Genomic DNA, 13,194 nt, shown 5'->3' on the forward strand with positions numbered 1-13,194 from the left:
CGGCTGGAGAAAAATATCAGGTGTGATGTGTGATAGGAGGGTTTCAGCTAGGATGAAAGGAAAGGTGTATAAAACAATGGTGAGACCAGCCATTATGTTTGGACTGGAGACAGTGCCACTGAAGAAAAGACAGGAAGCAGAGCTGGAGGTAGCAGAGCTGAAGATGTTGAGGTTTTCTTTGGGAGTGACCAGGTTGGATAGGATCAGGAATGAGTACATTAGAGGGACAACTCATATTAGAGGCTTTGGAGAGAAAGTCAGGGAAGCCAGACTGAGATGGTTTGGACATATCCAGAGGAGAGTGACTATATCGGGAGAGGGATACTGAGCCTTGAACTGCCAGGCAGGAGACCGAGAGGAAGACCGAAGAGGAGGTTTATGGATGTGGTCAAAGAGGACATGAAGGTAGCTGGTGTGAGAGAAGAGGATGCACAAAACCAGGATAGATGGAGGAGATTGATTCGCTGTCGTGACCCCTGAAGGCAAAAGCCAAAAGGAAAAGATGAAGAAGATTTTAATTATCTTGAATGTATCTTGAAACTGAAAGTGTCTAAAAATAAGGCAACAAAACTGAATGGTTCTAATATTTTATTTAAACAAAACATGAAACAAACAAGAATATTTTAATTTTTTCATAATAATATTAATAATAAAGAAAAGAAACATTCAATTATGCAACATTTAGAGTAAACAGCAACACACAACAGATATGTTACTATATTAACAGATGAAAAAGTAATTGGGGACTTGCGTTATGCATGGTCACTAAACCATTTATTAATTCACACAAAAATGCACTTCAAACACAATTCATTCTTCATAAATATGTAATATTAATGAGACATATGGTTCACTTTGTGTCGACAGAGAAAAGCAATAGTCAATGATTTTGAATCCCAGAAGGACAATAAGGCACACAATAGAAACCTTGCTGATATAGTTTAGTCATGCTTTTATATCACGGTTCCAAAAAATGGAAGAGCTACATTGAAATTCATTATTAGCTAAAGAAGAAATATTCAGCAAATGTGCATGCTCCGTAAGTCAGGTAACATCGAAAAGAAAGGTTGATATGAGAGCAGGAAAGAGCACAACATTTGGTCTGGGAGAACTACTGCCTGCCTCTCTATGGTAAAGTGCACAATATTTTTGTATTGGGCGGTATCACGGCACATCAAAGCCTGAAAAATGAAACCTGGACAATAATATCACCAAAGATAAAATCCTTTGGTTTCCACAAATCAATTATTGCCGGTTAGAAGTAACAGTCTCGCCAGGTCCTCATTTAAATAATCAAAATGAGTAAAACTGAGGCGGTAGCATACTTAAATTATCTTTTTGATCATTTACACATCAATGCTGCAGTGCAAGAAGTTAACGACTAAATCGCTTAGGAGTATTTTAAATTCAGCAGGTAAGTATACCATTGTTCTTATGTGATTTTTTTCTACAACATACGACGACAAGAAAGACTTTCTATTTCTATGTGGAATGTAACTTTGGATGGTCGTGCCAAGAAGAAACCTCGGTCAGGTTGTGTGATGTTCAACGATTGTCTGTGCATAACTATGAGATGGTCCACGCATGGTCAAACAGGCACTCGGGTGACGGCGGGAATGAAGCGTAGTACAAAAAGCAGCAGTAAACCCACCCATGTAACCGCCCCACTTAGAAAAAAAAAACATTTATTGGAGAAGACAATGCGAAAGACTTGAATGTGCAGCGTAAGCATAAGGCATATTGTCAAATTTGTGTTTATACAAAATAACGTGATACATAACATTCAGTATAATTGAACAATGAGAATAAAAGGACAAAGAAAGCAAATCTGTTTTTTCACATACTCCCTGACATCATTCGTAACCTGGGTCCATTTCCCCATAAACAAATCATTAAAATGATATAAAAGTGTCATATAAAAACGTTGCACTTGGGGTTACAATTTACCATCATTTGCATTTCTGTGTCTGTTGTTGTCTGTATTTTTCTCAACAAGTAAGGCACCAATTTGTCTTCTGCAATCTGACAGCAAGAAATGTAACACAGCGAAGACACAAGACAGTCGTTTTCGCAACGTTATTTTGTCCATGCATGAAGTACACACTCCAAATGAAGATTCTCATTTGTCAATTAAGGCAAGTTTTGCCATTTGTACAAATAACATAACGGATATACTCACATATTTAGATTACATAATTAAACTGAGAATCTGGAGCAAGTCTGAAGAAGGAACTGATAGCAACATCTGATGGGTGGGAGATCCTGCTTTGTGGTGTCTATTCTTCTTATTGGTCTTCTCGATTGTTTTAGTTGATCGTTGTGCGCACATGGGTGTGTTTGCTGCTGCTGCTGCACAACCATTGATGAATGCTCTAAGTATGAACGGAAATGCTGGAAAGGTCATTCCTGATGATCTCGTTAACTGTGGAAACAAAGGAACAAAAAAAAAATACACAGTCATTTTTTTTTTCAAAAAATAAAATAAAATCACAACCTAGCACAAGAATGAATATGATACAGCATGATGTTTTTAGGCTGTGTCATGGTCTATCTTGACTGTGTTTGAGCTCCAGTTAGAGAAATGGGTGTTTCCTTCCAGCAGGCGCCATTATTTCCCATTCAGGGTTTTCTTGGCTCATTGTGTGAAGCAATTTTAATATCCTCTTTTTTTGTGCGATTTGATTTAAGAATATTTTTTTTTTATCACACTTTGTCTCAGCATGCATTTTTGGAATCCCAAACATTTTTTTGTTTCGGTCTGACCCTGACAAGTTGGACATTTGCACATGCTATCCCTCAATGTACTCATACTCAAAGAACAATGTGTGTCTCATTTAGAATGGTGACATTCTTACTTTTCGTCGGCCCAAACGGATACCCGTGTCCGAATTATCAGATTTGATGAGACAGTAGATCAAATCAATTCAGCAATGATTTTATGACCTGGAATCAGACTACTTCTTGTATGCGACTGACTTCTGGCACCTCCAAGGGACCATATGTGAAGAGTACTTTTTTTTTTTTTCCATTTTTTTATAACATCCCGTCCTGCAAATAGAAACATGTTTGCACGCTATGACGGAAAACCTTGTTGACAGAAAGGTGGAAATAAAATCTCGAAAGATTTTTACAGCATTGAAACATATTAAATATGTTTGTGTCATGTTTGTAGACCAACAGAAACCATATAAAAACATATATATTACCTTAAACATCTTTCAAACATTTTTTAAAAAGCTCCTTGGAGCCACAGGGGTAGCAAAAGAGCCCCTTGCGGCTACGGGGCTGACATCTGATCAAAGTGACTAGTAATATGTCCAGCAAACTGTTCACTGCCCAATGAACCAACATATTTCACAGAGTACTCGTAATGCTCCCCAAACCTTTTCCTTGAATCGTTACAAATAAGATGACACCTCATTATGAAAACAATATAAAATAAAAAAAATACACGACTTGAGTCAACAATACACAAACACGATGCCTAACATCACTTTGGACAAAAAAAATAATACTAAATAAATAAAATAGTACATCAAATCGTGGAATTCGGAAATGCCGTTAAGCTGGAATCCAAACAATCTATTGTCCTTCAAAAGTCATATCGGCCCCGTGCACACATCTCTTCACACAAGTCATCCATGTGTCTTTCCTGTGCTCGCGCCTTTCTCACAGTCGGGCAGGCGCAGATCAGCCTACTGCTTTTATCTGCTTTGTATTCTTTGGCAAAACAGAAGGAAGTGAGTGAGAAGATGGCGAGGACCTTGAGTCCTCCAGCTCAACGTAAACAAGAAGCTCCCCACTTATAAAGCTGATTGCGATAAAGCTTACTGAGGTAGACGGCGACAAGCGGGGTCTAACAGTGAGGAGTCACAACAGGAAGTACACCCACCTTATGGCAATGTGTAATTACAAGATAGGCTGGCACGCTGATTTAGTCAAGGGCGTCATCGGAAGAAGAGACCCGACGAAAGATGAGGTGAGAAAGATACACACACACGCACGCACATGCACACACAGGCAGGTTATATGGGACTCACCTCCCGAAACAGGAGGAACTCCCATTGGAAAAACAGAACATTTGCCAACATTGGAGCCTGTTTTGAACTCTGTTTGGCTTAACAGGCATTTACGTATATGTTTATGGTTATTTTTAGCTCTGCCACCGCAGGGCTTGAAGGAAGTGTGCACACATTGAACAATGAAACCATCTAACTTTTATATCACTTTTCACTTCTGGAGGCAAGGTGAGAAAATAGCTCAGTCGTCCTGAAAAGCAAGGTGATACCCCAAAAGCCTGGTCGTTGAAAAAAAACCATCTTTTTTATTTGTTTTCAGAAAAAAAAACAATTACAACCTTTCGCCATTCAAACTCTGAAACTGCAATCTCACAGCTTCCATTTACTGCTGCCACGAGTGGTTCATACTTTCCACTGGCATAGTTGATCATGTTCCATTCGGAGAAAATAAAGTTCTAAAGTGACAAACCGTGCTGGTTTACCATTTTGCTTTTATATTCCCAACATCAACATCAAGAGTGAAGAGGACAGAAACAGGATGTGCTCAGACGACAGCTCAAACACCAACACCAAAGATATTATCTTTAATATCTTAATCCACTAGACTGTCATGAAAAAGTGACCACCAAATATACATGCAAATATCTTGTAAAGGCTTGGCTTTCAAAATATGACAATGTTTTATTTTTTGGCATCAGTAAAACAAAATGAGAAGATCAAGTCTGGTATGTGTCATGATACCATTTCATTTTGCGATCAATCCCACCTTCTCTGAAGTGACTAGATCAATTTCAGATATGCAGCATGAAGGAACGCAGTCAGACATGATTGGGAACATTTTGTTCAACATAGAGTCTGGCTGCAATAGATCATTCTATTGCACAAGGAGCACGGACAGGTGGAGAGTGTTAAAATGTGAGCTATTTTGCCCCTGAACACATTATATATTTTAGCAAATTCATTGTGTCATTTCAGCGAACAGCTGGACAAACATATCTGATTTGGTTGTTTTTTCTTACTTCGTTCAGTAGTAACTGAGAGGATGCATGCTCATGAATAAACAAAAACAGTGGAAAAATGAACTGCATTATTCCCCTGGCGAAAAGAGCAAAACATGTCGCGGTAGACTGACTCAAACATTACTGACATTGTTCATTAGGAGCAGAGCCTGCGATCAGTGGAGCATATGAGCAACCTGCCAGGACCTACAAAATATTAATGCTGCTTGGGCAGCTGAAAGGTCTGTTGAATAAAATGTGACACACGAAAATATTAATGTACCTTCCAGAAATGTGAAGTCTATTCAATGACTGCCTGGGTATTTGAATCTGACACATATTCAAATACATAAATGTCCCATAGATTCAGAGCAGTAGTATTACTACAGTACATTTAGATGAAGGCATGCTGAACACAAATAGCCCGAAAAGGAAACACAAATAAAAAAATACACCAAACTGCGTCGTAAAATATATAATGTAGAATCTAGAACACTGGTTCTTAACCCGGATTCGATCGAACCCTTGGGGTTCGGTGAGACGATCTCAGGGGTTCGGCTCAGCCTCCGCTGATACACTTCTGTTAATTACGGAAACGGAACATTTCGTCCGGCCCCAGAGGTCGTTTTGTCCGTTGTTATGCCCGTTTAGCAATCGGTAGAGCTCCGAGCAAACTGGAGAAATACAACAGGAAATCATGTGGGCAGTATAGTCAGAAGCGTACCAAAACGGTAAAATGAATACAGAGAGAGAAGAAGAGAGGCCAGGTAGACTGCTGCTGCTTCACCCATTCACAACGAATGAACAGGCTAGCCAGTAGCTCACAGTCATCAACATGTGACTATCATCGTCTCATCTCATCTCATTTTCCGTCCCGCTTATTCCTCATTAGGGTCGCGGGGGTTGCTGGAGCCTATCGCAGCTGTCTTCGGGCACGAGGCGGGGGACACCCTGAATTGGTTGCCAGCCAATCGCAGGGCACACAAAGACATACAACAGTCACTCTCACACTCACACCTAGGGACAATTTGGAGCGGTCAATCTGCCTGCCATGCATATTTTTGGAGTGTGGGAGGAAACCGGAGGACCCGGAGAAAACCCACACGGGTCCGGGGAGAACATGCAAACTCCACACAGGGAGGCCAGATCGGGACGCGAACCGGCGACCTCTGCACTGTGAAGCCGGTGTGCTAACCACTCGACTACCGGGCCGCCGACTGTCATCGTAATACATCATTTTTACATTTTATCTATACTATGTCGGGCAAAAGAAGAAAGTGGTCGGATGAATATGTACAACATTCTCATGCATCACGGAAAGTGATGGGAGTGAGCATCCTATTTGCATGATTAGCAACGACAAGTTGAGCAACTCTAGCCTAGCACCAGCAACACTAAAGGAACACTTCATCAAGCTGCATGGAGACGGGGATTTCAAGAACACAACACTTGCTGAATTCAAGGTGAAGACGCTAGATTCGATGAAAGGGCCACTCTGCCTGTTATTGGATTTGTACCTGTTAGCAAAACCTTCCTGACAGCATCGTACAAAGTTGCTTACCTGATCCCAAAGCAGGGCAATCCACACACCATTGGTGAAACACTAGTGAAACCAGCCGCGATAAAGATGGTGAATCTGATACTCGTAACAGCGGCCGAAGGTAAATGATCCCAAATTCCCCTTTCAAATGACACCGTCAGTGACAGAATTGAAGACATGAGTAAAGACATCTTGGCTCAAGTAGTCGCAGAACTGATTTTAAGCCCGGCAAAATTCAGTCTTCATCTCGACGAAACCACAGACGTTGCTGATCTAAGCCAGTTTGCTGTTTTTGTGCGCTTCATGAAAGACAACATGATAAAAGAAGAGTTGTTATTTTGTAAGCCTCTTACAACAATAACGAAGGAAGCAGATGTGAAGAAAAATCATTGAAATTCAGCATAGCCAGGTTCAACAGCAACTCTTCAAGACAACAACGCTCTCAATGTTTTGGTGTCAACAAATGAACAAGTATTCAGTTGTTGCCTAGAAAGCCCTGGTTGTTTTTTGATACAATTTGTTCCAACATTTCTCTGTGAGCAATCCTTTTCGGCGATGCTGAACATAAAATCGAAGAAAAGGAACAGACTTTGCTGTGAAAATGACATGAGAGTGGCACTTGCCAAGGTGAAGCCACACATATCTGAACTGGTCTCTCAAAGGCAACAGCAGAAGTCACACTGATTTGTATGTCATTTGTTGTGAGTTTATGCATTGTGTTGGTTTTGTTCTTAAAACAAGGTGATGTTCATGCTTGGCTCAGTTTGTGTAGCAATAAAAACATATCTATGCCGTGAATTTAAAAAATATATATATAATTTTCACTCAAGACTTGGTGAATGCACATATGAAACTGGTGGGGTTCGGTACATCCAACAAGGTTAAGAACCACTGAGCTATAACAATGAGTTGTGTTCATGCCTGGCTCATTTTGTGTAGCAATAAAAACATATCTATGTCGTGAATTTGAAAAAAAAAAACACGTTATTTTTCACTCAAGACTCAGTGAATGCACATATGAAACTGGTGGGGTTCGGTACCTCCAACAAGGTTAAGAACCACTCAGCTATAACAATGACCAAACACCACCACTTGACAACCGTTCATGCTCATTACGACACTTTATTATTATTTTCCCCTCTGCACAGAGAAACATACATACCAGTAAAATGTGAATAAGGTGTCCAGGCAGATCCAATCACTGATGATTTATCCAATGTGTCATCATTTTCATTGCACCCAGACACATTAGCTGTGAGTTTAACACATGCCATATGGTTAATGACATATGTGCTACATTGGTATCCATAATATCTATCAGCAGTGATCAAACAGAATCACTCAAACCTGAGAAGGGCTGTGCACAATTATTTGACATAGAATCAAATCTAATGGACATATTAGTGAGTCCTTGATTCTTTCGGAATGATAACAATGTGATTATTTTACTCTGGCGCAAAGCTAATATAAAATGGACCCAATCCAGAGATCTGGAAAAACTGGATTTGGGCAAATTGATTTCAAATTCAAATGATGACTGATTTAATCCATCAGAACAAAAGTAGTCCAACCTCGAGCATTATGCTCGAAGCTGACCAGTTCCAACAACTTTGTGAAGACTGTTAGGGAGAAGTGGTGTTCACTCGAGTTCAATAACATTGGGGCCTCTTCAGAAATAGAGTGGCTTTCCTGTAATCTAGAGGCCCCAGAGCCACTCTTAGAGTTCAACACGTAGGTGCAACCTGATTTCCAGGTAAATTGGTTGCAACTGGCAATGAGGTGGCGGACAATGACACTCCTTCTGAGAATACTTTAGAAAGCGGCACCTCTGACCAAAAGGCTGAAACAGAGGTTTCCTTCCAGAGATTACTGTTCTCACATTTAGTCCCAGGACCCCAAAGAAGAGTATGGCAACTTCCTGAACTTAAATCACTTTCACTCTATGAATAAAGTGTCAGCTGTTAGGGGTCACGGACCTTCATGCTAGAGAGTGAAGGGTAATGTTTCCTATGCTTTCTCAATACTTGTGTCTGACTGAGCACCACAGCCTTGTGAGAAACATGAGGTAGCTTCCTTCTATTGTGGCATCCAGCTTTGGCTGCATTTGAGGAACTGTGCCAATGTCATATAAGCTGAGTAGTACAATGTAAACACTAATGACAAGAATCGACTGGTATGACTAAGTTAAACCTCATTTGAACTTCATGTGGAATTGATTCGGCGGAAAAGCCAAACTAAAGGTCCAACTTGCTGCAGAGAGACAATTGAATTTCCTGCTACATATTACTTTTGTTTGCCCACTATATCAAATCTTCTCTTGGCCTCAGCAGAAACACTTAATGGACAATTTGCTGCCTACCACACACACACACACACACACACACACGCACACACACACACACACACACACACACACACACACACACACACACGCACGCACGCACCCACCAACCCACCCACACACACACGCGCACAGGCACGCACGCACACACACACACACACACACACACACACACACGCACACACAAACACACACACAAACACACACACAAAAACACAGACAAACACACACGCACACAAAAACGTACATGCACACACACACGTGCACACACACACACACGCACACGCACACACAAACACGCACATGTTAAATTGCTAGGCGGAGAGCCTCTGCAAACGTCACTTATTGTACATCGATAGCAGCATGACAAACAAAGAAAACAATGAGGTCAAGTGGCAGAAGATGGTAAATAAGGTAAAAAAGATCTGAGATATATCAAGCAGACATATCCTAAGTGTATTCCAAAAAGTATTCCATGAATGTTGCTTTATCATGATAAAAAGCCTAAAATGGCGAATGACAATAAAAATAGAAAGTAAATAATAATGAGAAAACAAGGAGAGGATAACAGTACAGTATGTGGCAAGCATTTTTTGCTGGTTTTCTCTGGGTATTCTGGTTTATATCCATATTTCAAAAACATGCACGGTCGGTTAACTTACACTTAACTGTTAATTTGTCCACAAGGAAACAGAGTCAAACTTGATCTTTGTTACTTTTAGAGCTTTTCCTGTATTTTTAATGAAATGTGGATGTCAGCAAGAAGACACTGAAAGGCTGTAGTACATTCCGAAACGGAAATGGCGGCATGATGCTAGAATAGGAAGTCAACCAAAAGAAATGTGACAATGTGCTACAACTTCTGATTTTGAACTTAAATCTAGATCCCGGCAAGTTGTGGAACATCCATCCATCTGATTTCAACGCCAATTTACCATGTGTTTGAAAAAAAAAAAAAAAAAAAAACGATTACACAAAAAAAAACAAAGACGCTATTGAAAATAGTCAAAGATTTCCTTGTGGAGGGTTCCTCAATGGGCAAAAAATGTGAACGTGAGTTTGAGTGCTTGTTTATCCAAATGCGCACTGTAAATGATTGGCGACAAGTTCAGGGTGAGAGCAACCCTGTTCAAATTTGACCTTGGGAAATGTGCATAGGTGTTCACTTCAAAATAACAACAAAATAAAAATGTGATCCAAGCTTCGCAGTATGACAAATTAGATTATCTAGAGACCTTCATTGAAATTTCGACCTCTGGTATGCTTGTTTTAGCTGCGGTGGAGTGTAACCTTTGTCCTTGATCAAGCTCTCAACTGATGAGCCTCTGCCTATCTCACCTCCCTCTGTGCCTCATAGCATCACTTCCCTCTCTTCCTCCACCATCTCATCTTTTCATTTCCTCCTAAACCCAGGAGGCTGCGGGTGTGCCCGTGAGAGGGCGGTCCCCAGGGAGGATAAGGAAGAACTATTGATGTGGTGGCTGCTGCTTTCCGTGCTGACCATGAAATCAGTTTCAGGCTTTCCAATGATCATTGCCATTTTCTCAATATGTTTTCCAAAGGTACTGTGGTATGTGCCATCACCTTAAACACATTTTCTACAAAACTCGTGAGTTCAACCTGGTAACATTAAAATAACTTTGACGTCATAAATTGTTGTGCTATGTTTTTTCTAGTATTGTAAAATGAATGAAGTGTAGAATTGAAGGGGTCAACTCTAGTATATGAATATTCCAATTTGCATTTTAGAAACAGATCCAGTCACACATCTGGATGACACACTTTTCATGCTTGATATTTTGTTTTAATTTTTTTTGTTCAGAAGTGGATATTCATGTACGCCAACTGTTAACTTTTTTCCTTTGTATATCCAGTGTTCCACTTACGTAATGTCACTGCTATCCTTGTTCACCTCCCGGATTGACTATTGCAATTCACTTCTCCTAGGTGTCCCTCAGAAACTTCTCCACAAACTTCAACTAGTCCTGAATTCTTCAGCCCGGATTATCACCAGAACCTCATCTTTTCACCACATCTCGCCCGTCCTCCAGGAGCTCCACTGGCTCCCGGTGAAATATAGAATCAACTTTACAATTCTTCTTTATACATTTAAAGCTATCCATAACCTTCCCCCCCATACCTATCTGACCTTCTTAAAAATTCTATTCGCTCTCATTCACTCAGATCCTCTTCCTCCCTCCACCTCTGTGTGCCTCCCCCTGGGGGGGGCAGAGCTTTCAGCGGCTCTGCCCCCAAACTCTGGAACTCACTTCCTCCCAACATTCGTAACATCAATTCTCTTCCCATATTCAAATCCCATCTCAAAACCCACCTATTTAAAATTGCATTTTCCGTGTAGCTCTATCTCTTGTTTCTATTTATAATTGCATTTTAGTTATTGTATTCTATTTATACAGTAAAGTCTCGTTATATCGATATTCAAGGGAGTCCGAAAAAATATCGATATAACCGGGACTATCGATATATCCGACCCTGTTTGCATGTAAGTTTCTCCGTGCGTGCATAGAAATAGTATCGTTATATCCGATATCGATATAACGAGACTTTACTGTAATTGTATTTTATTTCTTATTGTATTTATGCTTGTCTGTTACTGTTAGTGTCCTTGAGAGCTTTGAAAGGCGCTTGAAATAAAATGTATTATTATTACAGAGGGAAGCACATGCCTGCAGAATTGAGGAATGAAAGGAGATGGATTACACGTTATTTCTAGCCCTCATTATGAACAGGTTTATGATAAAATCACTCAACTGACCTATGAAATCTCTTTTGATTCTGAATTAAAAAAAAAAAACTTTTGCTGCTGTGGAAGCTGGCGCAAAATATGAGCATACTGAAACAATCAGACTTCAGCCAGTTCACCTCATCTGAGTCAGAACTTGGCCGTGTGACGAAAAAGCTGATTTGTAGATGCATTTTTGCATTTGCCTGATCTTTTTTAAATCACCTGTCACATATTAGTTGTGAAGTGGGATTTTGATTTTTTTTATTGTACAGCAACGGTGTTGTGCCTGTCCAACAAGGTTAACTTCGGTGCACGCTTTATTGGTTACTATCCATCATAGACAGAAGGCTTTGACATGCTCCCTACTGTAATATCTTTGTGTCTGTGTGTAAAACTGTGGACTTTGGATAATTTTTGGGGGACAAAAGCAACTTTGTAAAAAGTGCATTTTGTTCCTACGTGCATTGACTGGGTTTTGGTCACTTTGATTTGAATATCACCTTTCAAAGTGGATACAAAAAATGTTGGCTCAACTCGAACATTTACCTCCCCACTCATTGTCACTATATAACAAAATCTAACAAAGCTTCAGTTTTTAAACAGCTATTGGGATGGGGCTCGATGTTCTGATTAATGCTCTGCGCACTGAACTTGAAAGCTACCCTACCACCTGAAAGAACCAGAGTGAGGCGATTCCTTGGGCCACATTCTGAACATTTTCAAGACATTTTTGTTTTTATTGAACCCGTCTAGTCAATTCCTTTAAAACAATATCACCATAAAGACATAGCTCTACACTGAATCATCACAAAAGGGTATGCATCTGTAGGCTATATTGTAAACATTTTGCATCAACATGAAAGGTGAGGTCATTGCGACACCTACCACCATTTCCAGACAATAAGATCTTTTTTTTTTTGCTTCATGCTACCAAAAGATGTAGCCATTGTTTCACCACTAATGACTAATGAAATGTCGAACACCCCACCCATGAGAGTACACGTGTAAGGGAGAGAGTAATCCAGATTACATGCGTTTATAGGGGATGTTGAAGAAAAATTAAGCATCTTGAGCTGAGTTTAATGAGAAGAAGGAAGGAGTGCCATAAATACAGCCATCTCTGCATTGCAACTTCCGTCTCTCTGTGTTTGTTTGACGGCAAGTTCTACCACGGAGTGAGCAGTATAAATCTTATACTGTATAAAAGTAAAGTCCATGCAATGTCTGCAATCTCCCAAACACAAAACCAACTGGTTTCCAAAGACTCGATTTTCTGAAAATTGTCAAATTATGACGAGAGACTGAGAATGGTTCTGGGTCAGGGGTGGGCAAACTTTTTGACTCGCGGGCCACAATGGGTTCTAAAATTTCACAGAGGGGCCAGGCCAGGAGCATTTGGAGGGAGTGTTTGGCTCGGATATACGAAAGCATTAAATGAAGAGTGTGCAACCCTCATAGCACAGTAAGAACACTACAACCCAATTTATTAACTGTCTCCCAAATGTGAAAAAATAGCCCTTATCAGTTAATACATTTGTCTCAAGCATACC

The 13,194-nt window shown here is 40.2% G+C and overlaps 1 protein-coding gene across 1 annotated transcript in view; it reads right to left on the bottom strand.

Annotated features, from left to right (window-relative positions):
• Positions 1-586: 586 nt before the first annotated feature.
• The window catches only part of LOC148896220 (nuclear factor of activated T-cells, cytoplasmic 1-like), a 72,483-nt gene continuing 59,875 nt past the window's right edge, over positions 587-13,194 (bottom strand). The window contains exon 10 of the mRNA XM_088999272.1: positions 587-2,422. Within this exon, the coding sequence (XP_088855398.1) occupies positions 2,373-2,422 (50 nt within the window). The 3' untranslated portion in view covers positions 587-2,372. The remainder of the gene's footprint in view (positions 2,423-13,194) is intronic.

Source organism: Hippocampus bargibanti, linkage group LG06 (genome assembly GCF_051943395.1).
Source record: "Hippocampus bargibanti isolate YZ-2025 linkage group LG06, ASM5194339v1, whole genome shotgun sequence".
NCBI classification, from domain to species: Eukaryota; Metazoa; Chordata; class Actinopteri; order Syngnathiformes; family Syngnathidae; genus Hippocampus; species Hippocampus bargibanti.